This window comes from Fukomys damarensis, unplaced genomic scaffold, assembly GCF_012274545.1.
Source record: "Fukomys damarensis isolate Sample0158 unplaced genomic scaffold, DMR_v1.0_HiC HiC_scaffold_73628, whole genome shotgun sequence".
Lineage (NCBI taxonomy): Eukaryota > Metazoa > Chordata > Mammalia > Rodentia > Bathyergidae > Fukomys > Fukomys damarensis.
The window spans coordinates 1-18380 of NW_022974540.1; the positions used below are offsets into that span (position 1 = coordinate 1).

The 18380-nt window shown below is 38.3% G+C and overlaps 2 protein-coding genes and 1 pseudogene across 2 annotated transcripts; all 3 read right to left on the reverse strand.

Moving 5' to 3' along the window:
- Positions 1 to 521: 521 nt before the first annotated feature.
- LOC104849045 (olfactory receptor 8H1) lies at positions 522 to 1460 on the reverse strand. The gene has a single exon (XM_010605324.1). The coding sequence runs from the start codon at positions 1458 to 1460 to the stop codon at positions 522 to 524; it is 939 nt and encodes a 312-aa protein (XP_010603626.1).
- A 5067-nt stretch (positions 1461 to 6527) lies between these two features.
- Positions 6528 to 7485, reverse strand: LOC104849053 (annotated as a pseudogene).
- A 6966-nt stretch (positions 7486 to 14451) lies between these two features.
- On the reverse strand, positions 14452 to 15399 carry LOC104849003 (olfactory receptor 8H1). The gene has a single exon (XM_010605256.1). The coding sequence runs from the start codon at positions 15397 to 15399 to the stop codon at positions 14452 to 14454; it is 948 nt and encodes a 315-aa protein (XP_010603558.1).
- Between the last annotated feature and the right edge of the window lie 2981 nt (positions 15400 to 18380).

An 18380-nucleotide genomic window follows, 5' to 3' on the forward strand; every position in this document is an offset into this window, starting at 1 on the left:
TTCTGACCAGACAGACATGCGATTATATATCTTGTGCAGTTGTTAATATTGACTGTCAGCATTTCAGTGAATGAATATAGGTGGTACTCTACAAAGCTGGCAGATCTAGACTCCAAATACCAGAATCTTGATGATAAAGTCATTCCTCAAAATACTGCAGCTATTAATCTCTATTATAAGCAGTATAGCTAATATAAAATTTTCAATAATTAGAGCATTCACGAATACAGTATATCATTTTCAATATGATAAACATATTTTATTTTTCTGCACATTAGTTGGCCTTGAAGCCACCTGTATTTACTCACAGATTAACAAACATTTCATACTTGCCCAATGAAATATGAAGGTCTAAAAATCTGTGCCTTGAAATGGGCACTAACATATTGTTAAGTAGAGGATGGTTGGAGAGAAGAAAAACACTAAAAAACCACAAATTTTGGTTCAAAAACAGGTGAAATAATTTCCCATTAAAAAAATGAAAGCACAAGTGTAAAAGCTTAGCTCCATTGTGATGTTATCTACCTGTAGCCCTCTATCTTCTGCATGATTTTAACAACAGCACTTTTCACTTCTCCGTTTCTGAGACTGTAAATGAGAGGGTTCAGCATGGGGATCACAATCGTGTAAAACACAGAGGCCACCTGATCCTTTCCCAAGGAGTAGGACGTCTTAGGTTTTAGGTAAGTAAAGATCATAGTGCTGTAGAAGATGGTGACTCCCAGGAGATGGGAGGCACAAGTGGAGAAGGCTTTTTGCTTTCCAGCAGTGGAATTAATTTTCAGGATAGTGGAGAGGATGGACAGATAGGACCCAGATACGGTGATGAGGGACAGCACTAAAGTGGATCCAGCAGTAATGAATATAATGAGTTCAACCTCAGAAGTGTCACTGCAGGACAGGGCTAAAATGGGGGATGAGTCACAGAAAAAGTGCTGGATGACATTAGATTTGCAGAAATCCAGGCTGCTTATATAAACTGTAATCACTGTGGATTCGGTAAAACAAATCAGATAGGAACCATTGAGCAGAGTATGGCACAGTCTTGTGGACATAATGACTGGATAGTGCAGGGGGTTACAGATAGCTACATAGCGATCATAGGCCATGGAGGAGAGAAGATAGCACTCATTGCCACCAAGGAGGATAAAAAAGAAAGTCTGGGTGAAGCAGCCCTGTAAGGAGATGCTCTTGGTAGAAGTCAGTAAGTTCTGTAAGGTTTTAGGGGTGATGACACTTGAGTAGCTGAGGTCGAGAAATGACAGGTGAGTGAGAGAGAAGTACATGGGGGTGTGCAGCTGGGAATCCAAGCAGATGATCAGTATCATCCCCAAGTTCCCCAGCACTGTGATCAGGTAAATCAGGAGGAAGAGCAGGGAGAGGACCAGCTGTGTCTCTGCAGAGTCTGTCAGCCCCATGAGGATGAAGCCAGTCGCAGTGGTGAAGTTCCTGTTACTCATGGTTCAATGTTTTGAACTATGCAGAAATAAAATTCCACACGTAGCCTGAGTGACTAAAACAGGTTTCGACTGAATGAGTGGCACAGAATTTACTATAATTAATTTACTTTCCTGGAAACAGACCAAAACTTCGCTGAATATTGGAAAAAAATTCAAATGTGAACTATAGAAGGGTATGATCTGAGCTGACATTTGCTGGGGCATAGTAAAAGTTGCATCCCATAGATATAGCTCGAATACGATACACTGCAAATGTTTCCCTATTAACACATTTAATCTTCATATGGATTTTATGCCACAGTCCCTGTGATCCACAGATTTTGTGATCACAAGAAAGGCACAGGAAAGAACTGCTGTGAAATCAGAGCAGTTACTTCTTATCACTGGAATTCTACCGAGATATTTTGCCTCCTGAGTGAATGATAAAGTTCTTTCTTCCTGTTTACAACTGGTTTTTGCAAACTTGAGTAAGATATGTAGTAAAGTACAAGAAAAGTATCATCAGTTTACTTTTCATTCTCCTCCAGTCCCCAGTGATTTTCGGCATTAATTACAAAGGAATTTCACATTTCAGGAAACGCAGGTGAGGTCCTCTAGATTATACACTGCATACTATACAGAATTGCTGAACTGAGAGACTAAAATAACTTTTGAACACCAAGTTATTTTTAAACATGGCCTGCTGCTCTAGCTTTCTGTTGCAGACTCTTTATGCCCTTGGTCTCAGGCAGCCACTTTTCTCTAAGAGAGAAAACAAAACAAAAAGCTAAGCTTCAAAGTTACATTTTGCAGTGCTGATCACAATTCTGTCATCTCTCTGTTACTTCTTTGAATATATTAATATTATTTTGATAAGTTTTCAATGTGTATGCATTCATAGTCTTATATTAAATACCTATTTTATTACACGATTGCTAAAACACTCCAATTTTAAGAATGGTACTTACTGTGAGTCAAGGTTGGTAAAAACAACTTTTTCTTATACTGTCTAGAAATTTGAAAATTCCATATTTCTTTCTGAAAGAAAATATAACAATGTAAGAACCTGTGACTTTTAGTGATAATTGCTTTCCTTGATCTAAATTACTTTTATATTTTTTATAACCACTGTTATATGTTTGTGCATTCCTCTTTATTAATTCTGAGGTAAATTTAGTCACCCTAACAGATTTCTTCAGGTCTTGATCAAACGGACACTTGGCAGGAAGTCTTGTCTGAGAAGAGTCCCAGCCAGCAAGGGTAGATTTAAACAGAACACCCTGCAACCTGCTCCCCGCCGGGTCCCTACAGGGCCCATCAAAGAGCACTCAGGTACCTGAAGCACGTGGTTGTCCTCTGGGCCCAAATCCCAGGACGAACACTGGGCATGGGGCCAAGGACTGATGTTCTAAGGGAAAATGAACAAAGGATTTCCCCTCTTCCCTACGAAGTTTCACAGGAGAGGAGAAACACACTCCTTCCTGATACTCTAAGTTTGCTTTCTTCCTGCCCCTTTTGATGTATAAAAATGTATGGGGTTGCAGGGAGCTCTTAGGGTTAGTGAGGGGATGTGTGTACCTGGTGAGGTAACATGGCAACCCCACAGGGAATACATATATGTTAGTATTTTATTAACTAAATGACTGCTTTCTCTTACCTTAGGTAGCTGCCCCATCCATGTTACCTGTGCATTTTATTTAAAGTGGAGGCTCGCCTGCTCCTCTTTCCTCCTGTGCCTGTCAGCACTTTCTCTGATCAGTCTCTTCCTTAGAGAGGATTCTGAACTTAGCTGTAAATCCTTCTCATTGCGCTATCTGGTGCCTTTCTAGGTCTACTCTCTCTCTCCTTCTCTACCTGAGTCCTTTCAATCCCTCTAAGAGATTCCTCTGGAAAAGTTGTGATATTTCACCTCAAGGTTAGCCCATGAATCGGACTACAGAGGACAAAAGCACTCTAAGATTTTCGACTAATTTCTCTATTAGAGCCGCATACTGTGCTCACTTCGGCAGCACGTACACTAAAAGCCGCATGCAGCCCTTCCTCCACTCTTTCCCTGCCTACAGACCTGAACACCCACAGGAGAGAATGAGAAGAGATGGAGTAAAAATGACAAGGAAATACAATTGGAAAGTGAGAAAAATTATAGGCAATTTGAGCTCAATTACTAAATTATCAGCTATGTCTATCTGATAAATGACAGAAAACCACAGGAAACAAACAGCTATGAGAAACCTAACCAACCAAAGTAACACCCTATATCAGCAAAAGCAATAGCTTTAATTCTTGCACAGTAACACACACACACTCTGATCTGGACTGGAGACTGGTGTTTCTCATAGAATTCCACGGTGGGACAGGGCCTCATAGAAGGAGCAACTAGGAAGTCACGTTGTCTTTCCCTATGTCTCCTGCTCAGCCTCTGTCCAGGTGGGAGAGGCCATTTCTTGCAGCCTGGAGCTGAGCTCTGCCCTCCAGGGTGACCTCTGTCCTCTGCCAGGATTTCCCTCGGGGAGCCTGGACCACAGCTGCCCTCATCCCCTCTGCTCTTTGGATCCAGGGTGAGGGAAACCACGGTGTCTGCATAGTCTGTGTGAGGGTCACGACCATGGCCGCAGCATGTAAATTCCCAGGCCTGCTCCCAGATGCTTGGATACCCAGAGTCTGCGAGGTGCCCTGGTTACTCTGAAAGCCTCCAACACATCAATAGCCCACTAGATCAATTATGGTCATATGATAACAGTATAAATGCTTTCCCCCTTGTCACAAAGTGAGTGAGCTTTAATGAAATTAAAATTATAAAAATTACTTTATCTTAAATGTTCTCTACAAAGTCATACATTGTATTAACATAAACTTATATAATAAAAACTAAAATTTTTCCTAAATCATAAAAATGGACATGTATGTAAATGAGTTAAAACTATACCTTCAAAAACAACCAGAGAGGGGAAACAGACTCTGAATACATGAAGTATTACCAAGATACTTATTAAAGAGAGAAGAGCATGAAAAAATCCTCAACAAAAATATTTATTATAGACTCTTAGAAAAAGAAGAGCAAGAAAACCCCAAAGCTCATAGAAGGGAGGGAATTATAAAGATTAGGGCAGAAATCAATGCGGTGGGAACTAAGAAAATGATACCCAAAAAAACAATGTATGGAAGAGTTGGTTTTTTGAAAGAATAAAGAAAAATATTTAGTAAATTCTTATCCATGATAATAGAAAAAGACAATCAGGAATAACTACAAATATAGAGTTTACAAAATATAAATATAAAAGGAAAAGAATTAATTACTTGAAATTTTGTCATTGATCTGAATATTTCTGTAATATAGTATTTTTTAAAATACTTGGGTTATTTCATTAGTTTTAAAACAAGCTTTCAAGCAGAGTTGTTGCACATTGGTCATCTAAAAAAATTGAAATATATGTTTACAAAAAGTAACTTAAATTAAAAAAATAATTTTTGAAATCCTATGTTTTGAATAAAACAACCATTATAATAAATGTTACACAAGATTTAAATAAGGTAGCTTACTTGCAAAATGTTCCTATTTATTATATAACAACATTGAAAAATCAAGGAAGAGGTTTACATGGAAATTATAAATGCAGAATTAAAATATTTTAGCAATATGTAGATTTTATAACTCTTCTTTAAGCACATAAATGAGGCATATTCTAAATTCATTGTCAAATTCTTCCTTTACAATTGTTTTATTAAAAATTGTAACAAGTGTGACAAACAAGAACATAACTAATGTATTTTTAAGGAACACTGTGGACCTGGAGACATCAGGAGAGAGGCAAAGAAACTGTGGCTGAAACCTCTGTTGGGTCACGGAAAGGTTTGCTCTCCACAGGGCTCACAGGAGCACACCTGACAGCTACTGCTGCTCACCAGTTAAACTCACACCATTTCAAGTTCCAGCACTGTGCGGTGAGAGTGGTCATCGTGTTCATAAACTGCATTCAGGTTAATCTGACAGGACTTAATTATGCAGAGATTATTAGATATTAAAATTTAAAATGAGTGGAGAAAACCAGCAAAGATTGTACAAAAAATGACACGAATTATACTAAAATATATAGACATACATTCACAAGCAGTGATCTTGAAAAACAGGCACAAAACTGTCAACAAGAGATATAATGCTTCTCTTTTCTTTAATAATTATTTTCTGAATTGCCTTGAACATTGCTGTATTACTTTTCTACAAATTAATTTTACTTTAACATATTAATTTGCTTATAATTCAAAAATCAAGAACTATTGCCTTGTATGCTATTTGTTTGTAATTTAGATTGAATTATAGAGAATGGTAAAACATGAAGGAGTACTCTTCAGGAATCTAGAAACATTATAGGAATATAATTGCTATGACGATATTCATTGGCATTTGTCATTACTGTTTGAAAAGTTTTACATCCATCTTCTGCTGAGAAGGACATGGAATTACGGTGTAATCTGTGCAGGTGGGAGTCCTGGACTTCTGCTTGCAGTGAATTAGTGAAAGTTGAAATGTTCCAGATCTAGGGCCGGGGATTTAGCTCAGGGTTCGGTGGCCTGCCTCGCAAGCGCAAGGACGCAATTTCGATGCCCACTACCACAAAACAAACAACAACAACAAAAAACAAACAAAAAAAGAAAGAAAGAAATGTTCCAGATGTAAATCTAAATACTTTCATCTCGACTTAAAAGTCAATGCTCCAAGTCTTGCTGCTGATAAACTCTATAAACAAATGACTTCTGGAAAATGTAACTTCTTTTCATTCTAAAATTCTCCATCACTGGAATATTCACAGATATTACATAATATATTTTTAACATTACAACTCGTTTTGTTTTGCACATTAATTACGTTTAAATCACAGGCTTTTTTAGATCACAGATTTAACACAATACAGATGGCAAATTACAATATGAATTTGTAAAAACACATCCTTTCAAAATGTCTATGCTTAAGTAAAGGATAAGGGGAGAGGAAAAAACTATCAGGTATTTACAGAAGTTGACCAAAGAATTACCTGGACAGAAAAAAGAAAGCAAAGACAGATGGACAAAAGTAAACACCTAGCATTATTCTTATTTTAATTGTCTTGAATCCTCTCTCTTCTGCAGGATTCTAATAACAGCATTCTTCACCTCTTTGTTTCTGAGACTATAGCTGAGAGGGTTCAGCATGGGGATCAAAATCGTGTAAAATACAGAAGCCACCTGATCCCTGCCCAAGGAGTAGGATGTCTTTGGTTTTAGGTAAGTAAAGATCAAAAATAAAAAATCATACTACTGTAGAAGATGGTGACTCCCAGGAGATGGGAGGCACAGGTGGAGAAGGCTTTTTTCTTTCCTGTAGTGGAATTAATTTTGAGGATAGTGGAGAGGATGGACAGGTAGGATCCAGATATGGTGATGAGGGACAGCACTAAACTGGACTCAGCACAAACGAATATAATGAGTTCAACCTCATAAGTGTCGCTGCAGGACAGGGTTAAAATTGGGGATGTGTCACAGAAAAAGTGCTGGATGACATTAGACTTGCAGAAGTGTAGTCTGTTCATGAAAACCACATTCACAGTGGAATCCACAAGGTCAATAACATAGGAAACAGCAAGCAACGGCACAGTCTTGTGGACATAATGACTGGATAGTGCAGTGGCTTGCAGATAGCTACATAGTGATCATAGGCCATGGAGGAGAGAAGGTAACATTTGGCAGCAACAAAGACAACAAAAAAGAACATCTGGGTGAAGCATCCCAGGAAGGAGATGCTCTTGGTGGAAGTCATCAAGTTGTGTAAGGTTTTAGGGGTGATGACATTTGAGTAGCTCAGGTCAAGAAATGACAGGTGAGTGAGAAAAAAGTACATGGGGGTGTGGAGCTGGGGATCTAGGCGAATGACCAATATCATCCCCGAGTTCCCCAGCACCGTGATCAGGTAAATCAGGAGGAAGAGCAAGAAGAGGACCAGCTGTGTCTCTGCACAGTCCTTCAGCCCCATGAGGATGAAGCCAGGCACACTGGTGGAGTTCCTTCTGTCCATGGTGCCCTTTGCTCTGGTGGTTGATTAATCACAGTTGAAAATTATCTTAATTGACTTCAAAAAATGTTTTTATTTTCATGTGTGGCTGTTTTTATTTTTAGTGTCATAGTTCCATTCATGGATAAAAACCATAAGTAATATGGGCAAGATAATTTAGTTGCTGTGTGTAGCAATGGGGATATATTGACATTTTATTCCTTTTATTCAATGGTCATGTCTTGTGTTCAGAATGAACCTGATGCTACTGTAAACACTTTCTTTCATTAACACATTTAATTGCCATGAAAATATTATTCTTTCCACATATTTTGGGGCAGAAAAAGCCATAAAATATTACCAATGCGAAATCAGAGCATTTACAGATTTACACTGTGCTTCTACCCAGATATTTTTACCCTGGAGAACATGCTTACAATATTGTGCTTTTGGAGTAGGTTGTTTCAGCAAACCTGAGTAAGAATGCATAATTATTCATTCTAAAATCAATTTTGTGTATTGTTTCCTGTGTATTAATTCTTAATACCTCCCCATTCTAATTAAAATAATTCTGGTGTAGGGCCCCGGCCTAGGCATATTAAAAATCTTGGGCTCATAGAATGTCAAATTCCTGAAGATGGGGTGACCATGAGAGTAAAATACATCTTTACCTAACAGGATTTGAAAGATTGGCCACTTCTCCTCTGCTCAAGAGCAGGAACATGCAGCCCATCCTGCCCTGCCCTTGGGCATGAGACTGAAGAGTGATGATTTGAAGAAAAATACTTTGTCCCTCTGAAAAGAATGTTCAAATCTGAGCCCAGCAGTGCAAGGTCTTTTTGAATTAGGACAAAGGAAGAGTGGAGCTTGGGTGACCTTGACATAAAATCCCTTGCACCCCAAACTCAGAAATAGAGCTCAAAACCCGAAAGGGACCCCTTTGTGTCCTTAGGTTTATCAAGGAATAAAGTCTTTTCTTTCCACCAATTAAATATCCTCCACCTGTTTTGGGGGCAGTAATAGAGATAAGGACTTTCATTTCTGATAGTGATATACTTTGTTAACATCCATTAATAATCAATTGTCTTGCATGTATTATATTTTCAGAAAACGTACATTGTTTGCATACTTTGTTTCCACGGATTGTACATTACTGGTTTTCAAATCCTAACATTCATTGTGGTAAGGTTAAAATAACATATGCATGCATATTACTCTGATAAAATGCTCATTTTATTTTATCTACTGCAATTGCCTCCCATTTTAAGAATGATACTTACTGTGACACAAAAGCTGTAAGGAAAAACTTCTTCCACTAGTACGTGCTTGGAAATTTGTCAGCTATGATTTTTGCATTTGAAATTTTGTTTGGAATAATACTTGTATTTCTGAAATAAATTAACTTTTTTGTTTCCTATGTATTCATTTTTCATTCTGAGGTTAAATATCTCTCAGTAGATATTTTGTTCATACAGTCATGAACTGGAAAATTTATCAGGGAGTTTCTTCTGCAGAGATTTTGAGGGAGAAACTGAAAATAACCAGACCAGTTCACACCTTCCCTCCAAGGCTGGCAATGGGCTCCATCCTTATATAATGGCCATGAGGAGTACTGCAGCATTTGGTGGTCCACAGGGAGCCATTTCCAAGGAAGACTGCTTGGGTTAATTCCAAGGACAAAAGCTCCAGGATTAAATAGACAGCATTTTTTGTTGTTTTCTCCTAGAAGCTCCACCTTTAAGAACATACTCATCTTCTGCTGTGATTCTATAAATTGCTAGACTCCATTGCCAACTCCACATTGACACGCGGTCATATAAACTTACAGAGTAGAATATTCACAATCAAAGGTGAATCAAGAAGTTTAGACTCTGGTGCAGGAATAAAAATTCCAGAGGCATGTTCCCTCATTTTATGACTGACACACTCAGAATGGAACAATAAAATTTTCACTGGGAACTTTTTATACTTACTGGTTTGATTTGGCCAAAGAAATAACATGCACTGATTAGAAAAACTACAAAAGAAAAAAATTCAAAGAAGAAAATGAACCAGCTCAAGACATTTTAACATTCTGTTTATACAAGAGCAATTTATATAAAGACGCATCCTTCTTGCCCTGATTCTGTTGAATGCATACATATCGATTTCTGTTGTTAGTATAATACTGTGTGTGAGGCCAGGGATTTAGCTCAGTGGTTCCACGACCTGCCTCTCAAGCGCAATGACCCGAGTTTGATGCCTAGTACCAAAACAATAAAATAATAATAATAATTAATAATAATACTGTTTGTTCAGGGCCTTATCCTCACTTCATGGCTACAGCACAGTCTACCATGCCCTGCCCCATCAGCCTATCATTTACCAACACCCCATATATTCTGCATCTGAGGATGCCCCAGTCTTCCCTAGACACACTCACTCGTGTTCACAGCTGAGAAATGCATCGGGCAGAGCCTCCACTCTGGTAAGGGAGTGCGATTGGCTTCATTTGCAGGCCACCTTTGTGTGATGTTTTACAATTTTAATAAGCTGCATTTTTTTATTTTATTAAAGTAAAATGAGTTCAAATACTTAATTAGTCCTGAGACCAACATAAGTTTTATAATGAATTCAGTGATGAAAAATGGCTTTCGTTTTATGTCATCAAGACAAATGTTGTCCTGAAAATTGTAAGAAGAACTAAAATATAATAGTAAGGCTGAAATATATTATTGAGTATGAAAATCCAAGATGATGAAGCAATAGAAGGATTTAGCAATGTACATAATGAAAATTAGAGGGAAATGCTACTGTGAATCTTGCATGAAGTCAGGAATAAATCAATTTGCATGTAAATGGCAAAGCCACTCTCTCAGGAAGATGTGCAAATGTCCCACATTCCCAGAGTTGATGACTGTGGATAAAGGAACCCTTTCTGTTAATTACTATACTATTGGACTTGCAGAAGGACAGTGTTAGTTAGGAATCATGTGGTTTGTACAGATTCAGGGTACTTCTGAGATCTAAATGCCAGTCTTCAGCTGTGTGACTGACAGGTAACCCTGGGGTTTCAGCCAAATGAGGGGGCTCTGAATTTCTATATCAGTGTCACTCCGTACGATTTGATTGGCAGACACTGTGAGGAATGCTTTCTTACCCATGATTTTCTAACATTCAACGCAAATCAGGTCCTGTGCAGTGCTGTTCATGACAGCTGAGCCATCCTTGGAAGTAAGAATGCCTTCACAAGAGCAGCTGTAGCTTAATAAAGAGTTGAAGATCCCTTTCTACATGAAAATGGTATAGTTTAATAACTAAGCATCACGTTTCATTTGTGGACCTCATTTACCTCTTTTTTTTCTCTCTCTCATCTATCTCCCTACCATCTTCTCTCTCTTGGATTTTTCTCATTGTAATTTGTCTTGCCTTTGAGTGACTTTTTATTTTATTTCAAATGTCAGTTCCATACCTATGCAAATCTTGAAGTAGATTTGGATATTGTGATGCATGAATATGAGACCAAGACTCAGATGTATTAACCTATCCATCAAACTACTCCTTTGTCGCGCATTTATGTTGAATACATTGCTACTCATTTCATTTTTTCACAAATAGTACCTACATTTTAAATTTAAAACTCTCTAAGTGCTATGTTTTATTATTTCATTACCCCAACTTGACTAGAGGTAACTAACAAAACAAGGTAACAACAAAAATAGCAGCATTAATTCTTACACACTCACACATTCGCACACACAGTGATTTTGCCTTCTTGTGTGGGCATCTGGAGTGGAGACTAGTGATTCCTGTAAATTGCACTGTGGGACAGGGCCTAGTAGAAGGAGCAACATGGAAGTCACATTGTCTTTGCCTGTGTCTCCTGTTCAGCCTCTGTCCTGGTAGGAGAGGCCATTTCCTGCAGTCTGGAGCTGAGCTCGGCCCTCCATGGTCACCTCTGTCCTTTGCCAGGTTTGTACTTGGGGAGCCTGGATCACAGCTACCCTCATACCCTATGTTGCTGGGATTCAGGGTGAGGGGTAAACATGATGTCTGCATAATCTCTGCCCAGGTTCCAACCATGGTCTCTGGGCCTGATTCCCTGGCCGAGCTCCTGGATGATTGGATGCCCTCTGTTTATGCGCTGTCCTGGTTACTCCAAAAGCCAACAATAGAGCAATAGCCCACTAGATCATATTATGCTCTTATAATAACTATATAAATGTTTTCCTCCCTATGTACTAATTAAGTGTTTTAACTCTCATTTAATTAAAATTAAAGAATGTGTTTATCTTGAATGTTGTCTGCAAAATCCTACGTTCTATCAACAGAAACGATATAACTACAACTGATACAAGGTTGAGGGACTTTGCTCAGTGATGCCGCTGCCTGCCTCATAACTATAAGGTCTGGAGTTTGATTCCTGATGCACATAAATAAATAAATAAATAAATAAATAAATAAATAATTGCAGAGGGGATATACCCCACAAATATATGAAATTACTAAACATTATCTAATGAGAGAAGAGCCAAAACAATATATTGAGCAAAAGAATTTATTAAACTCCTTATCATGAGAACAAAGAAAGACAATCAAGAATAAATACAAATAATAGATTTTAGAAAATATCAATATAAGAGCAAAAGAATTAATGATTCTAAGTAATATTGTTATAAGTAAAGTCATAATTTTGTCACTGGTTCAAAAAGTAGAGCAATGAAGGATATATTTACATATTTGGATAAATTACTAAACAGTTTTAAAATATTAAAACACTAATGAAACTTAATCCTTAGAATAGAGATGTTGTACTTTAGGCATCAAAAATATGGTAATATGTTTTTACAAAATATTAGTGATTTTTATGATCACAAATTAGGAGCACAATCATCAGTATAATAATTGTTCCTCAAGATTAAATAAAAGAGCTTACTTGCAACATGGAGCTATTTATTATACAGTAACTCTAATAGCAAAGAGAAGGTTTAAACATTATATATTTTGAGATAAAGTATTTTTAGTAATTTGGAAATATTTGTATCACTTCTTGATCTTAGCATATAGAGTTCAGCATATTCTAAATTCATTGTCAAATCATTCCTTCCAAACAGCTTTATTTAAAAAGTGTAACAAGTGAGGCAAACAAGAGCATCACTGATTTAATTTAAGGAACACCACACATCCCAGGACCTCAGGAGAGAGGCAAAGAAGCTGTGACTGAAACCCCTGTCGGGTCACAGAAAGGTTTGCTCTCCACAGGGCTCACAGGAGCACAGCTGACAGCTACTGTTGCTCACTGATCACGTTCGCGCCTTTTCAGGTTCCAGCACTGTGCAATGAGAGTGGTGATTTTGGTCATGTACTGAGTACATGTGAATCTGACAGATGTTAAGTACACAGAGATTTTTAGAGATTAAAATTTAAAATAAGTGAAGAAAACCAGCAGAGATTATACATGACAGGAATTACATTTTAAAATATCTTGGTTCTAATTTTTGCCCCTTGTCCCCACCCTCCCTTCATCCCCTCTTCTCTTCCCTCTTTACAAACACTTTATTTCCATTTTTTGTCATTTTCTCATATTTTTTAATTTCTCTTATCATTTTCCCTTACCCTTCCCACTTACCCTACACATTTAGCTCTTTTCTTCCTATTTCACATGATCAATTATCTCATTAGGATCCTATGTAACATTATAGTTTATTCACACCAGAGAAACTATTCTGTATTTTCACATGTGTGACTTAATTTATTTCACTTAGGAGTATATCCTCAATATGTATCCATTTTCCTATGAATGAATCTAATTTCTCATTCTTTATGGCTGAGTAATACTCCATTTTATAGAAAAACCATATCTTCTTTATCCAGTTTCCACCTGATGGGAAAATAGGCTGTTTCAAAGTTTTAGTTATTGCAGACTGTGCCGCTATAAACATAGGTGTGCATATATCTCTGTGGTATGATTGTTTTAATTCTTTTGAAAAGATACCCAGAAGAGGGATGGCTGGGTCAAAAGGAACCTCCAGTCCAAGCTCCTTGAGGTATCTCATATTGATTTCCACAGTGGTTGCACCAGTCTGCACTTCCACCAACAATGGAGAAGGGTTCCTTTCACCCCACTACTCTGCCAACATTCGTTATTGTTTGATTTCTCTCATATTAAAAAGCTTTTGCACTTCAAAAGAACCCATCAATAGAACTAAGACACAACCGACAATGTGGGAAAAAATTGTTACCAGCTGCTCCTCAGACAAAGGACTATTATCTAGAATATATAAAGAACTCAAAACAATCAGCCCCCCAAATATAAAGACCCGATTTAATAATGGGCATTGGAAATGAACAGACATTTCTCAGACAAAGAAGTAAAAGCAGCAAGTAAATATATGAAAAAATGTTCCACGTCACTGGTCACTCGAGAGATGCAGGAGAAAGCAGCACTGAGATTCTACCTCAGCCCACAAGGATATATGTATTCTTAATGGAAATATTATAAGGCTGTAGTTCCTCTGATGATATTCATCAGTGTTTATTGTTATTTTCTGAAAAGTTTTACATCTAGTTTCTGATGAGAAAGATATGGGACTCCTAGACCTTTGCTTGCAGTAAATTCATGGAGGTTGAAATGCACCAGATGAGATACAGTGCTCTAAATCGGTTGCTGTTAATCTCTATAAACAGAATGATTTCTGGAAAATATAATGCTTGTTCATTTTAAAATTCTCTACCATTGAAGTACGCACAAATATTACATAAAAGAGTTTTATAATTGAAAGTTGTTTTGCATAATAATCACCTTTAAATCACAGGTTTTTTTAGATCATAGGCTTACAACTTAATTCAGACTACCAATTACAACATGAATTTGTAAAAACATGTCCTTGAAATTTCTATAATTTTCAAGGGCAAAAGAAGAGGAAAAAAATATCAGCTACTTACAGAAACAGACCAAAGAATTTCCCAGGAAAAAAGGAGGGGGGCAATTGTAAATGCTCAGCATTGCTGTTATTTTAATTGTCTAGAAGCATCTCTGTTCTGCAGGAATCTCAGGATTGCATTCTTCACGTCTTTGTTTCTGAGACTGTAGATGAGAGGGTTCAGCATGGGGATCACAATCGTGTAAAACACAGAAGCCACCTGATCCCTGCCCAAGGAGTAGGACGTCTTTGGTTTTAGGTAAGTAAAGATCATAGTGCTGTAGAAGATGGTGACTCCCAGGAGATGGGAGGCACAAGTGGAGAAGGCTTTTTTCTTTCCAGCAGTGGAATTAATTTTCAGGATAGTGGAGAGGATGGACAGATAGGATCCAGATACAGTGATGAGGGACAGAAGTAAAGTGGATCCAGCAGTAATGAATATAATGAGTTCAACCTCAGAAGTGTCACTGCAGGACAGGGCTAAAATGGGGGATGAGTCACAGAAAAAGTGCTGGATGACATTAGACTTGCAGAAATCCAGGCTGCTTATATAAACTGTAATCACTGTGGATTCGGTAAAACAAATCAGATAGGAACCATTGAGCAGAGTATGGCACAGTCTTGTGGACATAATGACTGGATAGTGGAGGGGGTTGCAGATAGCTACGTAGCGATCATAGGCCATGGAGGCGAGAAGGTAACATTTGGTGGCAACAAAAACTATAAAAAAGAACATCTGGGTGAAGCATCCTAGGAAGGAGATGCTCTTGGTAGAAGTCAGTAAGTTCTGTAAGGTTTTAGGGGTGATGACATTTGAGTAGCTGAGGTCAAGAAATGACAGGTGAGTGAGGAAAAAGTACATGGGGGTGTGCAGCTGGGGATCCAGGCGAATGATCAATATCATCCCCGAGTTCCCCAGCACCGTGATCAGGTAAATCAGGAGGAACAGCACGGAGAGGACCAGCTGTGTCTCTGCAGAGCCCATCAGCCCCATGAGGATGAAGCCAGGCACACTGGTGGAGTTCCTTCTACTCATGGTGCAAGGTTTTGAATTAGACAGAATTAAATTCCGTACTAAGCTTGAGTGACTAAAACAGGATTTATTTGTGTCAGTGCTCCACAATTTATTTTAATTAGTTTACTCTCCTAAAAACTGACCAAAACTTCCCTGCATATTGGTAAAAAATTCAAATGTGAGATATAGAAGGGTATGGTCTGAACTGACATTTGCTGGGGCATAGTAAAAGTTTCATCCCATAGAAATAGCTCGAATATAGTACATTGCAAATGTTTCCATATTAACACATTTAATCTTCATATGGATTTTATGCCACAGTCACTGTGATCCACACATTTTGTGATCACAAGAAAGGCACAGGAAAGAACTGTTGTGAAATCAGAGCACTTACTTATCACTGGAATTCTACTGAGATATTTTGCCTCCTGAGTGAATGATAAAGTTCTTTCTTCCTGTTTACAACTGGTTTTTGCAAACTTGAGTAAGATATGTAGTAACGTATGAGAAAAGTATCATCAGTTTACTTTTCATTCTCCTCCAGTCCCCAGTGATTTTCGGCATTAATTACAAAGGAATTTCACATTTCAGGAAACGCAGGTGAGGTCCTCTAGATTATACACTGCATACTATACAGAATTGCTGAACTGAGAGACTAAAATAACTTTTGAACACCAAGTTATTTTTAAACATGGCCTGCTGCTCTAGCTTTCTGTTGCAGACTCTTTATGCCCTTGGTCTCAGGCAGTCACTTTTCTCTAAGAGAGAAAAAAAAACAAAACAAAAAGCTAAGCTTCAAAGTTACATTTTGCAGTGCTGATCACAATTCTGTCATCTCTGTTACTTCTTTGAATATATTAATATTATTTTGATAAGTTTTCAATGTGTATGCATTCATACTCTTATGATAAATACCTATATTATTACACAATTGCTAAAACACTCCAATTTTAAGAATGGTACTTACTGTGAGTCAAGGTTGGTAAAAACAACTTTTTCTTACACTGTCTGTCTAGAAATTTGAAAATTCCATATTTCTTTCTGAAAGAAAATATAACAATGTAAGAACCTGTGACTTTTAGTGATAATTGCTTTCCTCGATCTAAATTACTTTTATATTTTTTATAACCACTGTTATATGTTTGTGCATTCCTCTTTATTAATTCTGAGGTAAATTTAGTCACCCTAACAGATTTCTTCAGGTCTTGATCAAATGGACACCTGAGAGGAAGTCTTGTCTGAGAAGAGTCCCAGCCAGCAAGTGTGGATTTAACCAGAACACCTTGCAACCTGCTCCCGCCAGGTCCCTCCAGGGCCCATCAAAGAGCACTCAGGTACCTGAAGCACGTGGTTGTCCTCTGGGCCCAAATCCCAGGATGAACACCGGGCATGGGGCCAAGGACTGATGTTCTAAGGGAAAATGAACAAAGGATTTCCCCTCTTCCCTAGGAAGTTTCACAGGAGAGGGGAAACACACTCCTTCCTGATAGAACACCCTGCAACCTGCTCCCCGCCGGGTCCCTACAGGGCCCATCAAAGAGCACTCAGGTACCTGAAGCACGTGGTTGTCCTCTGGGCCCGAATCCCAGGACTAACACTGGGCATGGGGCCAAGGACTGATGTTCTAAGGGAAGATGAACAAAGGATTTCCCCTCTTCCCTACGAAGTTTCACAGGAAAGGAGAAACACACTCCTTCCTGATACTCTAAGTTATAGCTAAACTTTATTTACCTACTTTTAATATGTCACATAATTATTTAAATTTGCAAATGATAATGATTACACCCAAGAGTGGTCTGTCAGCATTGTTTGGTTTTGTTTTGTTGTGTTGTGTCATTTTGTTGTTGTTTTTGACTAAGTGATTGTAAATGAAATTTCCAGGAACATATTTCTTTTATGACTGATATTGTCATGGATGGAATGATGAAATTTTCATCAGGAAAATCTTTGTAATTAAAAGCCTAATTCTGTTGCAAGAGCATGGCATCCAGGGTGAGCAGCCAGCCTGAGCTAAAACTCAGTACTAGTGAGGAATTAGTGGGAAGATGTTTAAGAAAGGAAGGTTGTTGTTGTTGTTGTTTTTTTTTTTTTTTGGTGAGAAATAAGAAACAAAAAGCAGACAGAAATAAACAGCCCTTTAGAGCACACAGAGTCTGGAAAAACATGGACAGGTGCATGCCTTTGTACCCAGCCTCTTTAATTGGGGTTAGGGACCCTCCCTCCTAGGCTAGGGCAGCTGGACAGATCACAGTTTGTTTCCTAGCCTGGCTTTGCCTGGATCTCACATCCCAGGATCCTAACCCTAACCCTTGCCTACCTGCTGTTGGGAGGCTTTGTTTGCTTTCTTCCTGCCCCTTCTGATGTATAAAAACGTGTGGGGTTGCAGGGAGCTCTTAGGGTTAGTGAGGGGATGTGTGTACCTGGTGAGGTAACAATGGCAACCCCAGGGAATACATATATGTTAGTATTTTATTAACTAAATGACTGCTTTCTCTTACTTTAAGTAGCTGCCCCATCCATGTTACCTGTGCATTTTATTTAAAGTGGAGGCTCGCCTGCTCCTCTTTCCTCCTGTGCCTGTCAGCACTTTCTCTGATCAGTCTCTTCCTTAGAGAGGATTCCGAACTTAGCTGTAAATTCTTCTCATTGCGCTATCTGGTGCCTTTCTAGATCTACTCTCTCTCTCCTTCTCTACCTGAGTCCTTTCAATCCCTCTAAGAGATTCCTCTGGAAAAGTTGTGATATTTCACCTCAAGGTTAGCCCATGAATCGGACTACAGAGGACAAAAGCACTCTAAGATTTCCGACTAATTTCTCTATTAAAGCCACATGCTGTGCTCACTTCGGCAGCATATACACTAAAAGCCGCATGCAGCCCTTCCTCCACTCTTTCCCTGCCTACAGACCTGAACACCCACAGGAGAGAATGAGAAGAGATGGAGTAAAAAACGACAAGGCAATACAATTGGAAAGTGAGAAAAATTATAGGCAATTTGAGCTCA